The 18,311-nt window shown below is 39.3% G+C and overlaps 1 protein-coding gene across 2 annotated transcripts in view; it reads right to left on the reverse strand.

Moving 5' to 3' along the window:
* Positions 1 to 18,311, reverse strand: part of LOC112054611 (zinc finger protein 287) — a 68,531-nt gene that overhangs the window by 3,325 nt on the left and 46,895 nt on the right. Inside the window, exon 2 of one of the 2 annotated variants that reach the window (XM_052885726.1) lies at positions 114 to 947. In XM_052885726.1, the coding sequence (XP_052741686.1) occupies positions 114 to 947 (834 nt within the window). Of the gene's footprint in view, positions 1 to 29; positions 948 to 18,311 lie in introns of both variants that reach the window. The other variant, XM_024094456.2, reaches the window with a different exon arrangement.

The following is an 18,311-nucleotide window of genomic DNA, read 5'->3' on the forward strand; positions in this document are numbered from 1 at the left end:
CGGGGCATATATGTGTGAATAGCGCTCGCCTTGGTGTGTGCGGACGTGCTGGTTCAGGATGGCCTTCTGGCGGAAATGTTTGCCGCACTCGCCGCACGTATATGGCTTCTCACCGGAATGGATGCGCAGGTGCTGGTTGAGGATGGCGCGCTGGCGGAAGGAGCGCGGGCAGTACACGCACGCGTACGGTTTCTCGTTGGCGTGGATGCGCAGGTGCTGCGTGAGGTGCGACTGCTGGCGGAAGCGCTTGCCGCACTCGGGGCATCCGTACGGCCGCGAGTCCGTGTGGATGCGCTCGTGTTGCAGCAGCGTGGACTTCTGCTTGAAGTCTTTGCCACACGTCAGGCATTTGAAGAGCCGCAGCTCGGAGTTGGGGTTGTGTTTGCGCGGCTTGGGCGGCTCGGGCTGCACGATATCCGGCAGGTGGCGCAAGTCGGGCGCCGCGTACTGGTCGAGCGGGCCCTCTAGCGATAACACTCCGCCGTTCTGTTTCAAGTAGTGCAGGGGGAATCCGCCGGTGCCGAGCATGTGGCTGGTGGGTCGCGTCTCCTTGAAGTAGGGCGTGGCGTACTGCTGCTGTAGATCCGCTTGGGAGACGAAGCACGGCGTGCGGTCCAGGTGGTCTTGCGGCGGTTGCGACTGACTCTGCAGCTGTTGCTCCACCTGCATGTGGTCGGGGGAGGTCTGCTGCTGCTGCTGTTGCTGCGCTTGCTGCTGTGCGAGTTGCTGCGCTGCTTCCTCCGCCGCGGGGTCGGTGGGCGGCGGCGCGGGCGGGTAGGGCGAGGGCGCGGGCGACGCCAGCTGCGGCTCGGGCTGCGGCGAGGGCCCGCCCGGGCTCTGATGCTGCATCGGCTGGTAGCCGCCGTCGAGCACGGTGCCGCCCCACTGCGTGCCCGGCGGAGCACGTTCCACGCCATCCTTGTACAGCACGTAGGGCGCTGTCGTGTCTGCAAACAAAAAACAGAATATTTACTACTTATTGGATACTATTATTATTAGCTAGAGAGCCGTGATAGCCCAGTGGATATGACCTCTGCCTCCGATTTCGGAGGATGTGGGTTCGAATCCGGTCCGGAGCATGCACCTCCAACTTTTCAGTTGTGTGCATTTAAAGAAATTAAATATCACGTGTCTCAATCGGTGAAGGAAAACATCATGAGAAAACCTGCACACCAGAGAATTTCTCTCTGCGTGTGTGAAGTCTGCCAATCCGCATTGGGCCAGCGTGGTGGACTATTGGCCTAACCCTCTCATTCTGAGAGGAGACTCTCAGAAAGGAGAGACTCAGCAGTGAGCCGTATATGGGTTGATAATGATGATGATGATGAATGATTATTATTAGCTCAGTTCAGGGCTAAGCCTCTATTCGTATAGTAGAGGAGGATGGCGTACTTAGAGTGGTATTGTTAAAATATTCGAGTACAACTATCAGACAATAATATTTTAACGTGGTCTGCGAAGCAGAGGGTTGGAATGTCACCAACATCCCAAAACAACGAATAAAGAAAATCACAGCACTTATTAGACAGATCTCGTGGTCTAAAGGCACCACCAGTACCAACCAGGGCAGAAAAATGTGTTAGGAATTGGCAACGACCTTGGAAAGAACGTGAACCAGGTTCGAATACATGTCCTCTCGGCGTGATTTCGGCCTTTTTACCGTTGTACCTCAAGGGTAAAAACCTTACCTTACAACCTTACCTTACCATTAAGGTATCTTTGAGGCTTCAAAGGGTGATAATAGCGAGACTTAAATCATCACAATGTGATAGTAAATCGGGTGTTTGCTGTTCTGCTATACACGGCGCTGGCGTGCCGTCGCGCGACGTCGCGTGCCGCCGCGGACAAAATATAAGAATTTAATAAAATGTCACATTCCGCACCGGGTGAGACATTTTTGATGGTTACACCGTTTTATGATACACTTGTGAAATATGAAATCTATAACGAAACCTTTACCTATTTGTTCTTTACTGTGAAAATAAATGGAGGATTTACCAGTAGTGAGAGTAGGCTGGAGCCTAGGGCTCTAGTTTGAATTCTAATTTTTGAATTTTGAATTCCAATTTTTGAATTTTGAAAAATATTTCGAATTTTTTTAATGATTTATAAACAAATTTTTAAAACTGTAACTCTAAAAATGAAGGACTTTTGAACAATTTTTTTTAAAATATCTTCAATGTACAGAATGTACAAAATGTACAGAATTCGTATTATAAGTATAGATTCTAGATGGCGCTGGCATCCGTTATGCCACGGTAACGTTTGGTGTTAAAAATGGTATAAGTAAAATCTCAAATTGCGAATAAATGTATAGAATTCGACCAGTTTTATTATAATTATAGATAAAATGAAATTAATAAGCCGCTAGTTAATGAAAACTAAAAATACTGAATAGTGAATACTCGTACCTACTGGCCATTAGGAAATATTGTAAACATATTCGAAATCAATAGATTTATAAACGGTAGGTACCTAAGTCGGACACAAAAAAGGAAACACGAAATGGCCACGATTTCTAATGATTTACTTTCTCAATAGATTGTGATTGCATAAAAACGCGGGAAAAGGCGGCCATTTTCTTGCACTAAAGAAAATGCAAATGGCGTATAGTGATTTGACTGTTAACGTTTTAGTTATAATATCTGAAATATAAAGGAGGATTTTGTGGGTATCTAGTAATTTGAATTACTCAATTGAATGACTTGGATAAAAATGATATTATGGTAGATTTGTATTATAATGTAGGTAAGGTTTTGTATTCTGTCTTTTCAAAAACTACCTACACTAAAACTCCTATGGAAAAATTTTCGCATCTGTAATAATGTTAACCTGATATGTTCGTATTATTCTAAATTTTTCTTACAAAAATTACGTAGTAGTAACGTAGGAACCTAAGAAGGACCTATATAACACCTAGACCCCATTGCAAGACTTTCACTTTTAAAAAAATATTGGAAAAAAAATGTGTGGGTCTCGGGACGGTCGACAGAAGTGATAATTTGAACCTGGAGTGCTATTCTGTATGGATACTTACTTACTTTGTCGCTAGTGCGAGTTTCGAATTCACTACTATATTTCTCTGTCTAACACGATACTACGCAATGAGAAAGATAGAGGTGAATTCGAAATTCGCACTTGCGTGTTATACAAAATATCGTTACGAAATAGCATTGCAGCTGCCGTTTGCGTGAGAGAAAAGAAGCCAGACAGAGAAGCGCTGTAACGCGTTACGATACGATGCAGTTTACCATCCCACAGGACTTGCCTATTCTTTTTTCAAAAGCGCGCCAGCAACGTTCAGGAACGATGGGATCATTATTGATTGTTATTTAAAGTAGGTACGTAGGTAAGTAGATTATTACATATAGATTATATAGTACCTATTCTTACTCAGGAGGACTAATCTGTAACGATGTTTTGTATAACTCGCAAGTGCGAGTTTTGATGTCATCTCTATCTATCTCATTTTATAGTATCGTGTTACACAGAGAGATAGAGGTGAATTCGACACTCGCACTTGCGAGTTATACAAAACATCGTTATAGAATAGTCCTGCTGTAGATGGAACCGTTTCAAAAATGTTGGCCGATCGTTCGGTAATAACTTCTCGGATGGGTTAAGCGGTCGATAAAATCGTGCTACTACACTCTTATCGTGGCCACTATCGATTTGTCGATATCTTGATTCGAGATGATCGTGACCTAACTCTTTGGCAGTATAAAATATCCAATTAGTTTACAAGCCTTTGCTTTATCTCGGAACGATCGCTTACTTTGACTTTATTATCGAATTTCACAAGCGGATATTTTTATAATTTTACAGCAATATAAACACACAATACCTAAGACTCAGACCAATTTCTGTAGGACCTGCCTCGCTAGTTGTTATCCCTCTGTCAAAAGTATATGATCACGATCTAACGTGTTTATACCAACTGCATCTATACATTCGATGTTTCATAGTGTAAAAATTACACTTGTGTGTTCGGCCATACACGATTTAATTTTATAGTTGTTTGTATAGTCTTTACTCTACAAACAACTATAATTTTAAATCGTAATACACACAAGTGTAATTTGATTCGAGATGATCGTGACCTAACTCTTTGGCAGACAAATTCACCAACAAATTGTTTTTTGAGGGAGACAAGGTAAACTAACTCACACATCGAATATATTTAACACCAATAAATATATCCTTTGTAAGGGAGACAAGGTTAACTTACACATCGAAAATATTTAACACCAATAAATATATCCTGTGTCCTTACAAAATATATATTTACTAGCTGACGCCTCGCGGTTTCATCCGCGCGGTTCCCGTTCCCGTAGGAATACGGGAATAAAATATAGCCTTCCTCGTTAAATGGGCTATCTAACACTGAAAGAATTTTTTAAACCGGACCAGTAGTTCCTGAGATTAGCGCGTTCAATCAAACAAGCAAACTAAGAAACTCTTTAGCTTTATAATATTAGTATAGATTGGTGTTAAGTATTTTCGATGTGTGAGTTTACCTTGTCCCCCTCAAAATACGCCAGACAATTTTGTTGGTGAATTTGAGTGCGATACAATACAAGTCCAAAAGTAATTGGTCTGAGACTTTAGGCTCCGTTAAAGAGCACAGGAGGAACGCTTGAATATGCCTTCTATTTGACTATTACAGGGTGTATATGAAAATAGATTCTTTAGAAGTAAACTCCCAAAAAGAAAAGAGTTTGCTAAAAGCGTGATTATTTCCGAGGAACATTAAACTTGAAATATTCGTGTAGCGAAAACTGACGTATTAAAACACCGTACATACATCTTTTCATGTGCCATGAGACAAAGATTTATAGCCGAATAACATCTGTTAATAATCCCCGGATAAATAATACGGGAGGAAACGCGAGACGGTCCAAATGATTTCTTCACTTGACAGCGATGTTTTAATGACGTGTAGTACGACTTTAAATCTTGTATCTTTGGCCGGATGCCTCACATGTGGGGTGTCATTTCGAATTAAGATTTTTTTGTCTTAACCCTTTTTAAATTATAGCGTTCGTATGACGTAGGTCGGTATGGGAATCCAGGCACCCCTTTCTTGGGTTACGACTAACTTTCCCGCGTTGTTGTTGTTTTTTTTTTTAATTAAAGATGTGACGCAAAGGTTTTTTTGTGTTCTTACTGGTGATGCAATGAGTGACAGCGCTGTTTAACGAGAGTGGCTTGCAGATGGTGAGAATGTTTTGTGTCATAAAATTATTAGTGTCTATAAAAGTTTCATTATAATAAGATTTATTTATGAACAACTCATATACTTACGTATAATATTAGGGTACAAGTATTTCTATCCCGCCGCCACAAAATTTGTGTAAAAAAACTAATATGGTTTATATGAGCAATTAAAAAAAAATAGACTGAACGCTAGAGTTTCGTGTTTTATGTCTTTTCACCGACATCTTTCTCAATTTTTATTTTCTAAAACTTTGTCGAAAATGCCTTTTTTGCAATATAGGCCTACAACTGCCTGCCTACAATATAGGCCAAATTAAGCCTGATGGTAAGTGATGATGCAATCAAAGATGGCAGCGGGCTAACTTGTAAGGAGGAGGATGAAAATCCACACCTTTTTTGATTTCTACACGACATCGTACCGGAATGACTTTGCCGATAGGGTGGTGACTAGCCACGGCCGAAAACTCCCACCAGCTAGACCTGGATCAATTAAGAAAACCTTAATCGGCCAAGCCGGGGATTGAACCCAGGACCTCCGTCTTGTAAATCCACCGCGCACACCACTGCGCCACGGAGGCCGTCAAACGCGCTTGCCCAGAAGGTGCATATTCACTCTTGCCTTGAAGGTGTTGAAATTATAATTAGCAGGACGAGGGAAGGGTTTTCCACACTTCTAGTGTACGAATCAAAACATGATATCTCTAAATGTACTCGTAAATAAAATTTAGGCTCCAAACTGATTTAAAAATAACTGTTTTTCTTCAAGTGCCATTTTTTATTACACGATACAAACTAACTTTTGATGAAATTTTTGTCTGCCTGTTTTTCAGTACTATGTCTTTGTTAATCTTGTTTTAATTGATTTGAATGGGTCTTTACCAGGAATACAGAGAAGGCTATCAAGCATCATTTAGGCACCTTTTCATTCTGGAAAAATTAACCCTGCGGGATTTGTGAAACACTGACTTTTCATTTTGACCGGAACCGACGGCTTAACGTGCTCTCAAAGGCACAGGGATGAAGCATCATCCCCAGCCAGCATCCATAATCCGGGTTGAAAGATACTTGGTATTTCACAACTCGATCCAGGATTCGAACCCGAAACCAACCAAATAAGCCATACACTGGGCTAACGAGGCTATTTATGTCATTTCGTCATCAACCCATATTCGGCTCACTGCTGAGCTCGAGTCTCCTCTCAGAATGAGAAGGGTTAGGCCAATAGTCTACCACGCTGGCCCAATGCGTATTGGCAGACTTCACACACGCAGAGAATTAAGATAATTCTCTGGTATGCAGTGCTCACGATGTTTTCCTTCACCGATAGAGACACGTGATGTTTAATTTCTTAAAATGCACACAATTGAAAAGTTGGAGATGCATGCTCTGGACCGGATTCAAACCCACTCCCTCCGGAATCAGAGGCAGATTTATATCCACTGAGCTATCACGGCTAAAGGAGACAATTTATATACTTTATGTATATAAATTGCCTCCTTTAGCCGTAGCATAATTTAACGTCCAAGTAACAATTAGGAGAGTTTAAACGCAAAAATAATGATTGTTTACAATGTAGTGTTGTATTGTTGAATTGTTTAAAAGTTGCAGGAATGTAAGGCAGCGAGGTGATCGAGTGCGGCCCAAACTGGTCCGAGACGAGCCGCCCCTTCCTGCGTTTGATCCTTCGGGTAGCGACAGCAAAACAACTAATGAGTTACTAAGAAAAGTACAATTTTTACACGCTTTATATTAGCTTCACTTGTAACTATATGTATGTAAGAAAATCACATCTTGGAATCTTAATTTGACCTACTTCGCGGTCTTCGATTAGTATGAAATTTTGCACACGCTCTGAGTTCTGATGACAATACATGACTAGCTAAGAAACGTCATTACAAATCCAATATTGCGGACTCCCCTAGATGGTGGACTGGCTGTTTGAAATCCACCCCCATGATATGAACATCAAATGAGAGGGTTTGCTGTCAGGTGTACGAAAAAAATTGTCACGTGACTTAAATCCAAAATTTTTAGTGCGTGCTAAATGCGTGTTTTTAAGTTCTTTTTAACTATTTAAAGATGTATATATTTTTCTGAAAAGACAAGCTTTGACATACTTGATTTGTATGAAAGAAGTATAAAATTTCCAATTTTAAAATGTTTAGATTTTCAGTTTATTTTTTTCTAATTTACTGCATTTTTTAGCAGCCTGCCATAGAATCGGGTAGTCTTCCTTAAATGACAACTCATGCTGTTTATGTGGGTTCTGCAGGCTTCTGAAGGTTCGAAGAAAAACAAAATATTCTAATGAAAGAAAGGGGGAAAATATATCTATATAAATATAAATTCAATGGTAAAACCTGATTTTCAACAACCTGATTTTCAACAACCAAACCTGATTTAAAATTTTTTATAAAAAAAACCTTTTTTTATTAATTGACAAATTAGCCGTTGATTGCAATTTTACATGCTGTTAAGTGACTATACAGTTAATGATGAAAGTGTGTTTACTTAGAAAAGGTACTCGCAAGTCTAAAATACTCAGACCTCTGACGGTGTTTACTTGGCATCGTACCGGAACGCTAAATCGCTTGACTATACGTCAGATGGTAACTAGTCGATGCCAATCACCAAACAATTTTTATTTTTTTTCAGACAATTTAGGAATAATAAAATCCTAAACAGACCCGAGCTGAGAATCGACCTCGACCTTTCTGTTGAGAAGCTCTATTACCACTATCAAAGAGTTCTTCAAGTCTGAATATTTTTATTTTTAATATTTGTAAATAATTTACATGTCCACCGTACTTAAAGTTCACGGATGGTCGAGCCGTCACCCGGAGAACAACGCAGCTCACTGGATTAAACGCCAACAAACTTACGTACACTGCCAACGAAATCGAAAGTAACACTTATTGTGTAAAGCATAAAACATAAATTTTCTTTTTACGACAGCAATTGTAACCTTGTCATCGAGATCGAGAATCGAACGGGTGAAATAATATAATCTACATGAGTTTTTGTGATTCTGCGGTTTGTCCACTGGTTTTTTGGACAATTATATATGATTACTATCGTCGAACGGTTGGAGTGACGAGTGGTGTGTGAGATGTGGTCGGAGAACTATTATGATCTATTTTGTCTATGCCAGGGTTTCTCAAAGTGGGATACGCGCATCGCAAAGTCGCATTTTACTTACAATCTGTTAAGATGATTCCACTCATCTTTATTGTAACCGGTGTTTATAATGTAGGTATAATATATGACTATATTTGAACATTTTCAATTAATTTTCGGTAAAGAATATATATATATATATATTTGCGAACCCCAGAGTTAAGGGAAATACTAGCACCTATTATAATAGAGGGTGATTTTATTTATGATAAATTATAAGCTTTTTAACAAAAAAAAAAAAATAAAGTAACTTCAAAATCACAACAATAAACTAAAAAGCGAAAAATAACATCATATGTGCTACCTCCTGATCACTTTGAAGGCGGTGCCAACAGAGTATTTTTTTCAACACAGTAGCATGCTGTAGGTTTTATTTATGAGAAAAAAAACTTTCTTATATTTGTCACCAATTTTTACTTTAATTGAATATCTTTTGTAGGTACATATTTTCTTCTTTTTTGTCTTACATATAAAATTAATCATTTTATTTGCATTACCTAATATTATAAGGCTGGTTTAAAACAAAAAGGAACATGGATATTTCAAAGGAACAAGCGAATAACTAATCTAAACAATATATATTCATAGTCAATCCGCTTAGCTACTTTATAAAATAAATATAGGCATTCAAGTGGGATTTAAATATTATATTAAAATCGGTAATTATAGCCTTAATTGGTACAAGGTCTTCTTTTCTTTAAGGAGATTAAATAGGGTTGAAAGATTATGGGAAAATCTGTTATTCTTTAAGAAATATTAAATTTTTCCGTTGCAAAAGAGAAAATATTTTTTAGATGAGAAAATGAAAAATACGATAATTACGGGAAATAGAAAATATATAAAGGGATTTGTTAATGATAATTAGCTATAGGTAGTACACCTTAGTTTACTTACGGCCGTCTTCAATAACCTATCTATCCGCCATTTCGCTTAATAAAGTTAAGAAAATCTATCTATCTGTTCTTATCTGTTTTCAATAACCTACTGACAGATAGTTTGACTATGTAAAGATAGTTTGTTTGTTACTGATAATCGAGGATAGCTATCTATCCGTAATCTTTAATTGCAGGTGATTTTATTATCATTATTAACTTTATTTGTTGTTTTTTTTCTGTGTTTTAGGGTTCCGAACGTACGTACGTAGTACATAAAAGGAATCCTTATTTTTAATCAATTTACCTACATTGAACTGTGTACGTGGCGGCACCTGATCTGGGTCTTACTGAAAATCAGTGCTGCATACTTTTTTGTAAAGGTATGCAACACTGCTTGTATGTAGCAAAATGCTGCTTTGGGGCCTTTTTCTAGGTTATGACACATATTGCAGTGCATTCTTTTATTGTTTATTGCTCCACTGTTTAAGTGGACGGCCATAATACAATTTGGAATTTAATAATGTAATATGTGGCATTACTTAAAAATAAAGATCTTTCTTTCTTAAATCTATACTAATATTATAAAGCTGAAGAGTTTGTTTTTTTTTTTTATTACTTACAAGTTAGCCCTTGACTACAATCTCACTTGATGGTAAGTGATGATGCAGTCTAAGGTGGAAGCGGACTAACTTGTTAGGAGGAGGATGAAAATCCACACCCCTTTCGGTTTCTACACGACATCGTACCGGAACGCTAAATCGCTTGGCGGTACGTCTTTGCCGGTAGGGTGGTAACTAGCCACGGCCGAAGCCTCCCACCAGCCAGACCTGGACAAATTAAGAAAATCTCAATCTGCCCAGCCGGGGATCGAACCCAGGACCTCCGTCTTGTAAATTCACCGCGCATACCACTGCGCCGCGGAGGCGTCGTGTTTGTTTGGTTGAACGCGCTAATCTCAGGAACAACTGGTCCGATTTGAAAAATTCTTTCAGTGTTAGATAGCCCATTTATCGAGGAAGGCTATAGGCTATATTTTATCCCTATATTCATGCGGGAACGGGAACCACGCGGCGTCTACTAGTTACTTAAGTAAACTAAATCGCTAAGCGAATTCGATATTTAGCAGGCAATAACGTTTAAATTAAAGTTGATTAAACTTAAAACTGATGCTTCGGCTGGTTACTGGTTATTTTAGAGGGTGATTCACGGATCATGGAACTTGTTCACTTGCGCCGATCACAATGGGAACAGGATGCTGAGAGCTTAGTCATGCACTGCGTAAACTTTGTTAAGTTCAAATTGTGACGTGTACAAGGTCTTTAACTGGGGTAAGCATTGTGCGTATAGCCTTCTCAGAGATTAGTCTGAGCAACGACAAACATAGCCTACTTTTATGCCGCTCCTATCAATGTCCTAATAATAAAAGCCACTTTGACGGCCTTCGTGGCGTAGTGGATTTATGACATGGATGTCCTGGGATCGATCTCCGGCTAGGCCGATTTAGGTTTAAATTAATTAGGTCCATGTCTGGGTCGGCGGCTAGTTACTACCCTACCGACAAAAGACGTGCCGCCAAGCGATGTGGTATAGAAACCGAAAGGGGTGTGGACTTTCAACTTTCCCCTAACAAGTTAGCCCGCTTCCATCTTAGATTACACCATCACTTACCATCTCACTCAGATTGGCAGACTCCACACACCTAGATAATTAAGAAAATTGTCAGGTATACAGGATATTTTTCCTTCACCGTTAGATAGGTACGTGATATTTAATTTCTTAAAATGCATATACTTAACTGAAAAGTTGGAGGTGCATGCCCCGGATTCGAACGTAGAGGTCATATCCACTAGGCTATCACGTACATTTAATAACGATAGTAGGTTTTAATGCTTAATTCAATATGTTATAACAGATATACAAACACAAACACCTGCATACACGAAATCAACCCTGCACCGACGGTGGGGTAAATATAGCCAGATTGTGTGTATAAATCGTACAGCAGTGACACCGCGGCTGGAGTCCTAGAGGACGTTAGCATTTGCCGCAGGGGCGCCGCACAGAAATAGCGGCGCGTCACCGCTCACCATCGCTATCGGTTATTGCGAGCTACACTTTAATTGCGTCCAAACGCCATTACGAAGATTTGTGTCGCGTCACATTCGCCGCGAAATGTGACAAATCACCTGTCGTATGCACGCACTGAATATCTCTAGTAGGTACACCGCTAGTGAAGAAGAGTTTTTTTTCATGTTTGAGTAAGTGCCGATGGCTCTTACTCAATCATGGCAGAAGCATCGCCTGATGAGACTCGAAGGCTGAAATATAGAGAGGACGGAACGACTCTCTAAGGGCGTCTCCTATGAGACTCGGACCTTGGCATAGACGCATAGAGGGCCGTTCAGGAAAGGATAACCTTGACCTGAGTGAATCAATCTGGACGCCTCCAAGTTCGTGAAAACCCACGTCCGGGTGACGTTAGATATCGGAGACCTCGTCTTCGCCGGCGAAGATGCTGTGTAGCGGCCTAGCTAGTAACTAGTGGCCTCCGACATTAACGAAACTGAGATTCTATGTAAAAATGTCATCCGGTGCTTAATGGTGGATATCACACAGTAGATAAATGACATTTTGTCAATTGATTTGATATTTATTTTATTAGGTTGATAATAAAGACCAAAATAATGAAAAGGCCAGCTGAGGTGCAATTCCACTATTTTACACTCGATGACGAACGTTTCGCCTATAACACGTCAATTTCGAATTTGGACTCTATGTTTATAGGGTGCCAAAATTAAAATGTCACTAACAACGAAGTTGCCATGGAAACAAGCAATGTAACTTTACAAAATGCAGGGCTACACAATCGTAATCATTATCAGCGTATCTTAACGACCATTCTTGAAGGAGTTGGTGGTTCTACACTCATCGAATTGGTGAATCGATGACCACGTTAAGCCATCGCGTCAGTTAAGCCTGGTCATGGTCATTAACATCTGACAGTAGTCATTAAAAAAACATTTTCACTCTAAGCCATTTGAGTATTGGATCAACATGGTGAATCTAAGCTACATATCCCCTCTCCTGTAAGGGTGGGAGGCTTGGCTCTGTAGTGGGCAGTTAAAATAGGCTGATAATGATGAATACAATCAAGCTCTCCAGACAGCCAAAATGTCCAAACCTGACCAAACTATCATTAATGATAGTTTATAATAGTTTTCCCAGGATATTTATAGGCAACCTACTCGTAATATATTTTTTAACGTACTAAATTTGATATAAGACACTTTTCATCCATTAAAGAGATCGGGGAAGGTCGTTTCTAATTCGGATCTTTTACTTTTCCTTTTACTTTTCCTTATTGCCAATAGAGGGTTATATTATTTAAACGTAATATTTGTTTGCATCCTTATTGTAACCAACCAGCATTTGATCATCATATCATTTACAATGATAAAAAAATGCAGCATCCACGTTCGTTGTTGTCAATATAAAAACCTTTTTTGTACAGTTCCACCGTTTCAATATTAAAAAGCTTTTTAAAAAAACACTGCGTCCACATCGACCGTGTTTAATTAGCATGTGTTTAAATTGGTTTCCCGTGTCGCAGTGCGATTTAGGGCGCGTCCACTGTATCCTGCGTCCAGTCCATTTATTTCAGGAATAACAAAGTGCATCCATGTAACGTCGGGTGTATTAAACTTTTATTGCGTGCCGCCATTCTTTGGTCGACGCGACGCGAACGCGCCGTTAATTACGCACCGAATCCATTTACAACGATTTATTACTTATATTCGGTGGTGGGCACCTCGTATACCCGTAAACGCAGTGCCTACGCGTTAGTAAACTGCTCCATTTCCGTAATCCGTTTAATTTATTTAAGTAATAGTAGTAGTAACCGCGTATTTGCCGCCATTCCATTACAAATATGGGTATAGCGTATATTCCTCGCTGATAATGTAGCTTTCCATTGGTGGAAGAATGGTTTACACATACAAGTGTAAAAATACTCACATTGGCATTCACACGTATTACGTGAAACTCGTGGGTATAATATGTGAATTCGAACCGATTTGGAAAATATACTTAGTAGACGCGCGCGGTTTTACCCACGTAGTTCCAGTTCCCGTAGTAATACGGCGATAAAATATAGACTTTAGCATCCGGGGATAGTGTAGCTTCCCAACAGCGAAAGAATTTTTCAAATTCGTTCAGTAGTTTCGGAGCCTATTCAATGCAAACAAACAAACAATCAAATATTACGTTAACGTAGACCCCCGCCGAGTCTTCCATAGACCCCTGGGGGTCCACCTGAACCTCGTTTAGAACCACTACCAAAGCAGTAAAGACTCAAAAGAGGTCGTCAGTGCGAATGAACATCGCGGTTATTCACAATTTGCAATATGACCGCTCGCAGTTCAAACGGCGCGCGCGCTTCGTGCGTTGTCAACTAATTTTAATAGCCTTGATTTGTCGTTTGTTTTTTAACGTGCCGTGTTTACTCTCGTTTATTCGCTCGACCTCAGGGCTGGCTGCGTGCGAAGTGCATTGCCCCGCACCGAAATAAATTGTCGCGACAGTGTCGTGCGTACAACCGGTACCGATGTCGATTGGATAAGGAATTAGGGATGCGCCGCGAAGGGATTTATTTGACTGTTATTTTTACGATTCGACGTTTTTTTTTTTTTTTTGCTACCGATTATCAGATGTTTGTCATCTTAATTGAGACTATGGTAAAGTAATTGTTTGATTTAATCTGAAAGCAGTATCGTGAGTCTTTGTAGAAGGTGTTTTCGTTTTAAGCAAGGTTTTTTAAATTATTAGAATTGAAGCCTCAATAGCTCAATTTTAGGCTAGACTCATCACCGAAAGCTGATTCGATCACTGTCCGTTGGACTATTGACTATTGTCATGACACAATCTTATCCGACTAGTTATCTATATAAATTACTTCTTTGGTGAACCACTGGTTAGTGATTGCCTCTAACCAAAGATTAAATATATTCAGGCTATGACAACGATATTATCTAGTGTATAAAATAATAATTGGGCTATTAATTAAAGCAATTTTTCCTTTCTATAAAATCTCAGTAGCAGTCTGAAGAGAAGGAAGAGGATAAGTCAGTGGAGTTCTCACATCACAACAAAACGATCATTTCCAATTATCGAGCTTCAAATTTAAAGTTTAACAAAGCTTGCTATTATTAAAGTTACATTCAGTATGCTATTTTAATTACGAAAATGAGAAAAGTGTTTTTTTTTATTCTTTACAAGTTAGCCCTTGACTACAATCTCACCTGATGGTAAGTGATGATGTAATCTAAGATGGAAGCGGGCTAACTTGTTAGGAGGAGGATGAAAATCCACACTCCTTTCGGTTTCTACAGGACATCGTACCGGAACACTAAATCGTTTGGCGGTAGGTACGTCTTTGTCGGTTGGGTGGTAACTAGCCACGGCCGAAGCCTCCCTCCAGCTAAACCTGGACCAATTAAGAAAACCTCAATCGGCCCAGCCGGGGATCGAACCCAGGACCTCCGTCATTAAATCCACCGCGCATACCACTGCGCCAGGGAGGCCGTCAAAATTAAATTAAATTAATTTAACAATCGGAAGAACCGATTGCCAAAATGGCGTGAGTCACGTTCTCCTCAAAATATGCTGTCACTTTAAGTCATAGAGTTGAATTGTTGTAGCTACGAGCTTTTAACCTGTACCGGCTAATGGATTTTATATTAAAACAACTATATCCGCTTTATAAATTAATTTACCAAAATCGACCAGAAAAGCGTTTAATCGGATTAAAAACCTGCAAATGCCACGATATGAAATGGAAAAATGGCGTGTTGTCATGTTACCGCCTTAAATTCCCGCCGAAAGAGCTGTCACTTCGTTCCATCAAGCAGAGAGTTGAAAGTTCCAAGCTGCAAGCTGCACGTAGCTGCATTTGTGCGAGCTAATGCATTTTAAATTGAAACAAACACAGCAATGTTGCCGGCACACTTTTTATTGCCGTGTAATTGAATGCTGCTCCACTTACGTTCCACTTTTTATGCGATGTTGACACTACTTGACTTTACAAAACGTCTTCATTCCATTCATCGGATTTTCCGATTCTACTTACGTATGAATACCCTCTTGAATAATACCGAACGTATGTGAACTTTTATGTTATAGCCACTTGTAATATTTGCAATTTGCAATGAAATATAAAAATTAAAAGCAAAAGTTGCTATCTATACTAATATAATAAAGTTGAAGAGTTTGTTTGGTTGAACGCGCTAAACTCAGGAACTACTGGTGCGATTTGAAAAATTCTTTCAGTGTTAGATAGCCCATTAATCGAGGAAGACTATAGGGTATATATTATTCCCATATTCATAGGGGAACGGGAACCACGCGGGTGAAACCGCGCGGCGTCAGCTAGTTTTAAAATAATCTTTCGAGATTTAAATTATTTAAGAAGAGCAACTGTTGAGTTTTCGCCTATTCTTTTCAGGTAGGTCGTTATTACTTTGCGTTTCAAAAATACTTGTGATTAAACGATTTGAATTTCAAGTCATTAAGACTTCAATTTTTATATAGCACATTTCCTATATACTTATAAATACCAAAACATGTAGTCAATTCAGTAGGTAGGTAATTAATATTTTATTATTTTGGCAGGTTCAATGATCTCTAAAAAGCATTTAATAAGAATTAAGAACGGTCGAATAAAACCGCAAAACATTCTTCCGGTTTGCATACTTAAATGTACGCGAAAGGCGTCAATTTCAAGGTCTAGCTTTATGTCTATAATGATCTGATTTAAACAATATACTAGTCCGTTACAAAAATATGAATCAAGATGGTTTGTATACAAAAAAACATAGTATATAAAAACAAATTATTGTTCGATTGGTTCTATTAAGTACTAGCGAGTTTCTATTAGTTGCACGAACACAAAAATCAACTTTTTCATTCTTCTTTTATCTCGTTATCAACCCATATTCTGCTTACTGCTGAGCTCGAGTCTCCTCTCAGAATGAGAGGGCTTAGGCCAATAGTCCACCACGCTGGCCCAATGCGGATTGACAGAATTCACACAGGCAGAGAATTAAGAAAATTCTCTGGTATGCAGGTTTCCTCACGATGTTTTCCTTCACCGTTTGAGACACGTGATATTTAATTTCTTAAAATGAACACAACTGAAAAGTTGGAGGTGCACGCCCCGGACCGGATTAGAACCCACACCCTCCGGAATCGGAGGCAGAGGTCATATCCACTGGGCTATCACGCTTTTTTTAATTTTTATCTGCGACTATATATACTAAATACCTACTATTTAATGACAAAGAGATAATTTCTGAATATTCTGAGACAGATTTCAGACGATGGATGGTTTATGAATTTTTTTAATACACTGAAGACATGGCTGTACGGTGTAATACCTTTGCCTTCTCCGTAAGGGAAATAATAAAGCTAAAAAAGTATTAATTTCAAAAAGGCTCGGTTGACTTTACCCTTCGAACAACTTTAAAATATCGATTATAGCACCTGTTTTAAAAATGAATATTATTAACTATTCAATATCAAAATAATTTTGATCACAATCTCAGTAAAGCGCTGGTCATATGTTTTAATTTAGTAGCTCGAAGCTCAAACCAGTCGTGCATTATTTTATAACCGATTTATCCTTCCGAGAAGAGCCGTGGCCGTGACTGAGTCATTTCAAATGTAACTCGCTTTGTCCTAACGCGTGCCTATAGATATTATGATAAGTAGATTTATCGACTTTGTAAAGTCAGTCACTGACGATCCAATAAGCTCACATGCCTGCAGTGCTAACGGCAGCCGATAAAATTGATCGTATATTGGTAACGATATGCATGACATCATGCCGATCGCGACCAACAGACGATCAGATGTGATCGTCAGATGCAACTTGTCGGACGAGACCTAGTAACTAATTGTTACTAATGTTTTTTAATAGGTTAGTGCGAAAATTAAACGAAGTATCTCTATCTATACTAAAAAAAATAATAAAAAAATGTAGTGCTGTGTTAATTAAAGCCGTTTCTGAAAGAACTTTCTAAAAATCCTAAATCTTTATGATTTAAACGGCTTGAATTAATACATTACTAACTTGGTACCGCCTTCAAACTAATCGCACTGACAATTCTTAGATATGCAGGTTTCCTCACGATTTTTATACTATGACGTTCAAATTATAATGATCACTATGATAATAATGGATTGGTGAAGATTATGATGATGACGATACACACGGTAGAATGATAAACGCTGAAAATACACCAAAAAGTTCAACAGTTAAACTTGCGTTTAACCTTCAAAGGAGAAGAAGCGACAGAGTTACGAGGCCGTCTAGCAGATAATGTTTCTTTTTCGTACATAATTAGCCGTTACGAGGTGCGAGAGGATAGGCATGATGTAAATGCGCCGCTTCGGAGAGAGACAGATCTATTTCGGACTAATTATGAAAGGAACGTACCATAGGAATGTGGTTTATTCTAATACATGATATATGTGCTATATGTGTTGCTATACCTTGGCTATGTTACTTCGCTAGTAGTATTCATGGAATTCATATAAATCATACATCTCTCAACCGTGATAGCCCAGTGGATATGACCTCTGCCTAAAATTCCGTAGGGTGTGGGTTCGAATCCTTTCAGGGGCATGCTCCTCTAACTTTTCAGTTGTGTACATTTTAAGAAATTAAATATCACGTGACTCAAACGGTGAAGGAAAACATCGTGAGGAAATCTGCATACCACAGAATTTTCTTAATTCTCTGCGTGAAGTCTGCCAACCCGCATTGGGCCAGCGTCGTGGACTATTGGCCTAACCCCTCTCATTCTGAGAGGAGACTCGAGCTCAGCAGTGAGCCGAATATGGGTTGATAACGACGATACCTTTCTCAAATCTATGATAAAACGCTGAACAACAAAGTATATATTGTAAAAGTCGTGCAGCGATCTTTATTCATCATCTTTATCATCATCATCATATCAGCCGATGGACGTCCACTGCAGGACATAG

This window comes from Bicyclus anynana, chromosome 15 (genome assembly GCF_947172395.1).
Source record: "Bicyclus anynana chromosome 15, ilBicAnyn1.1, whole genome shotgun sequence".
Classification (NCBI taxonomy): Eukaryota; Metazoa; Arthropoda; class Insecta; order Lepidoptera; family Nymphalidae; genus Bicyclus; species Bicyclus anynana.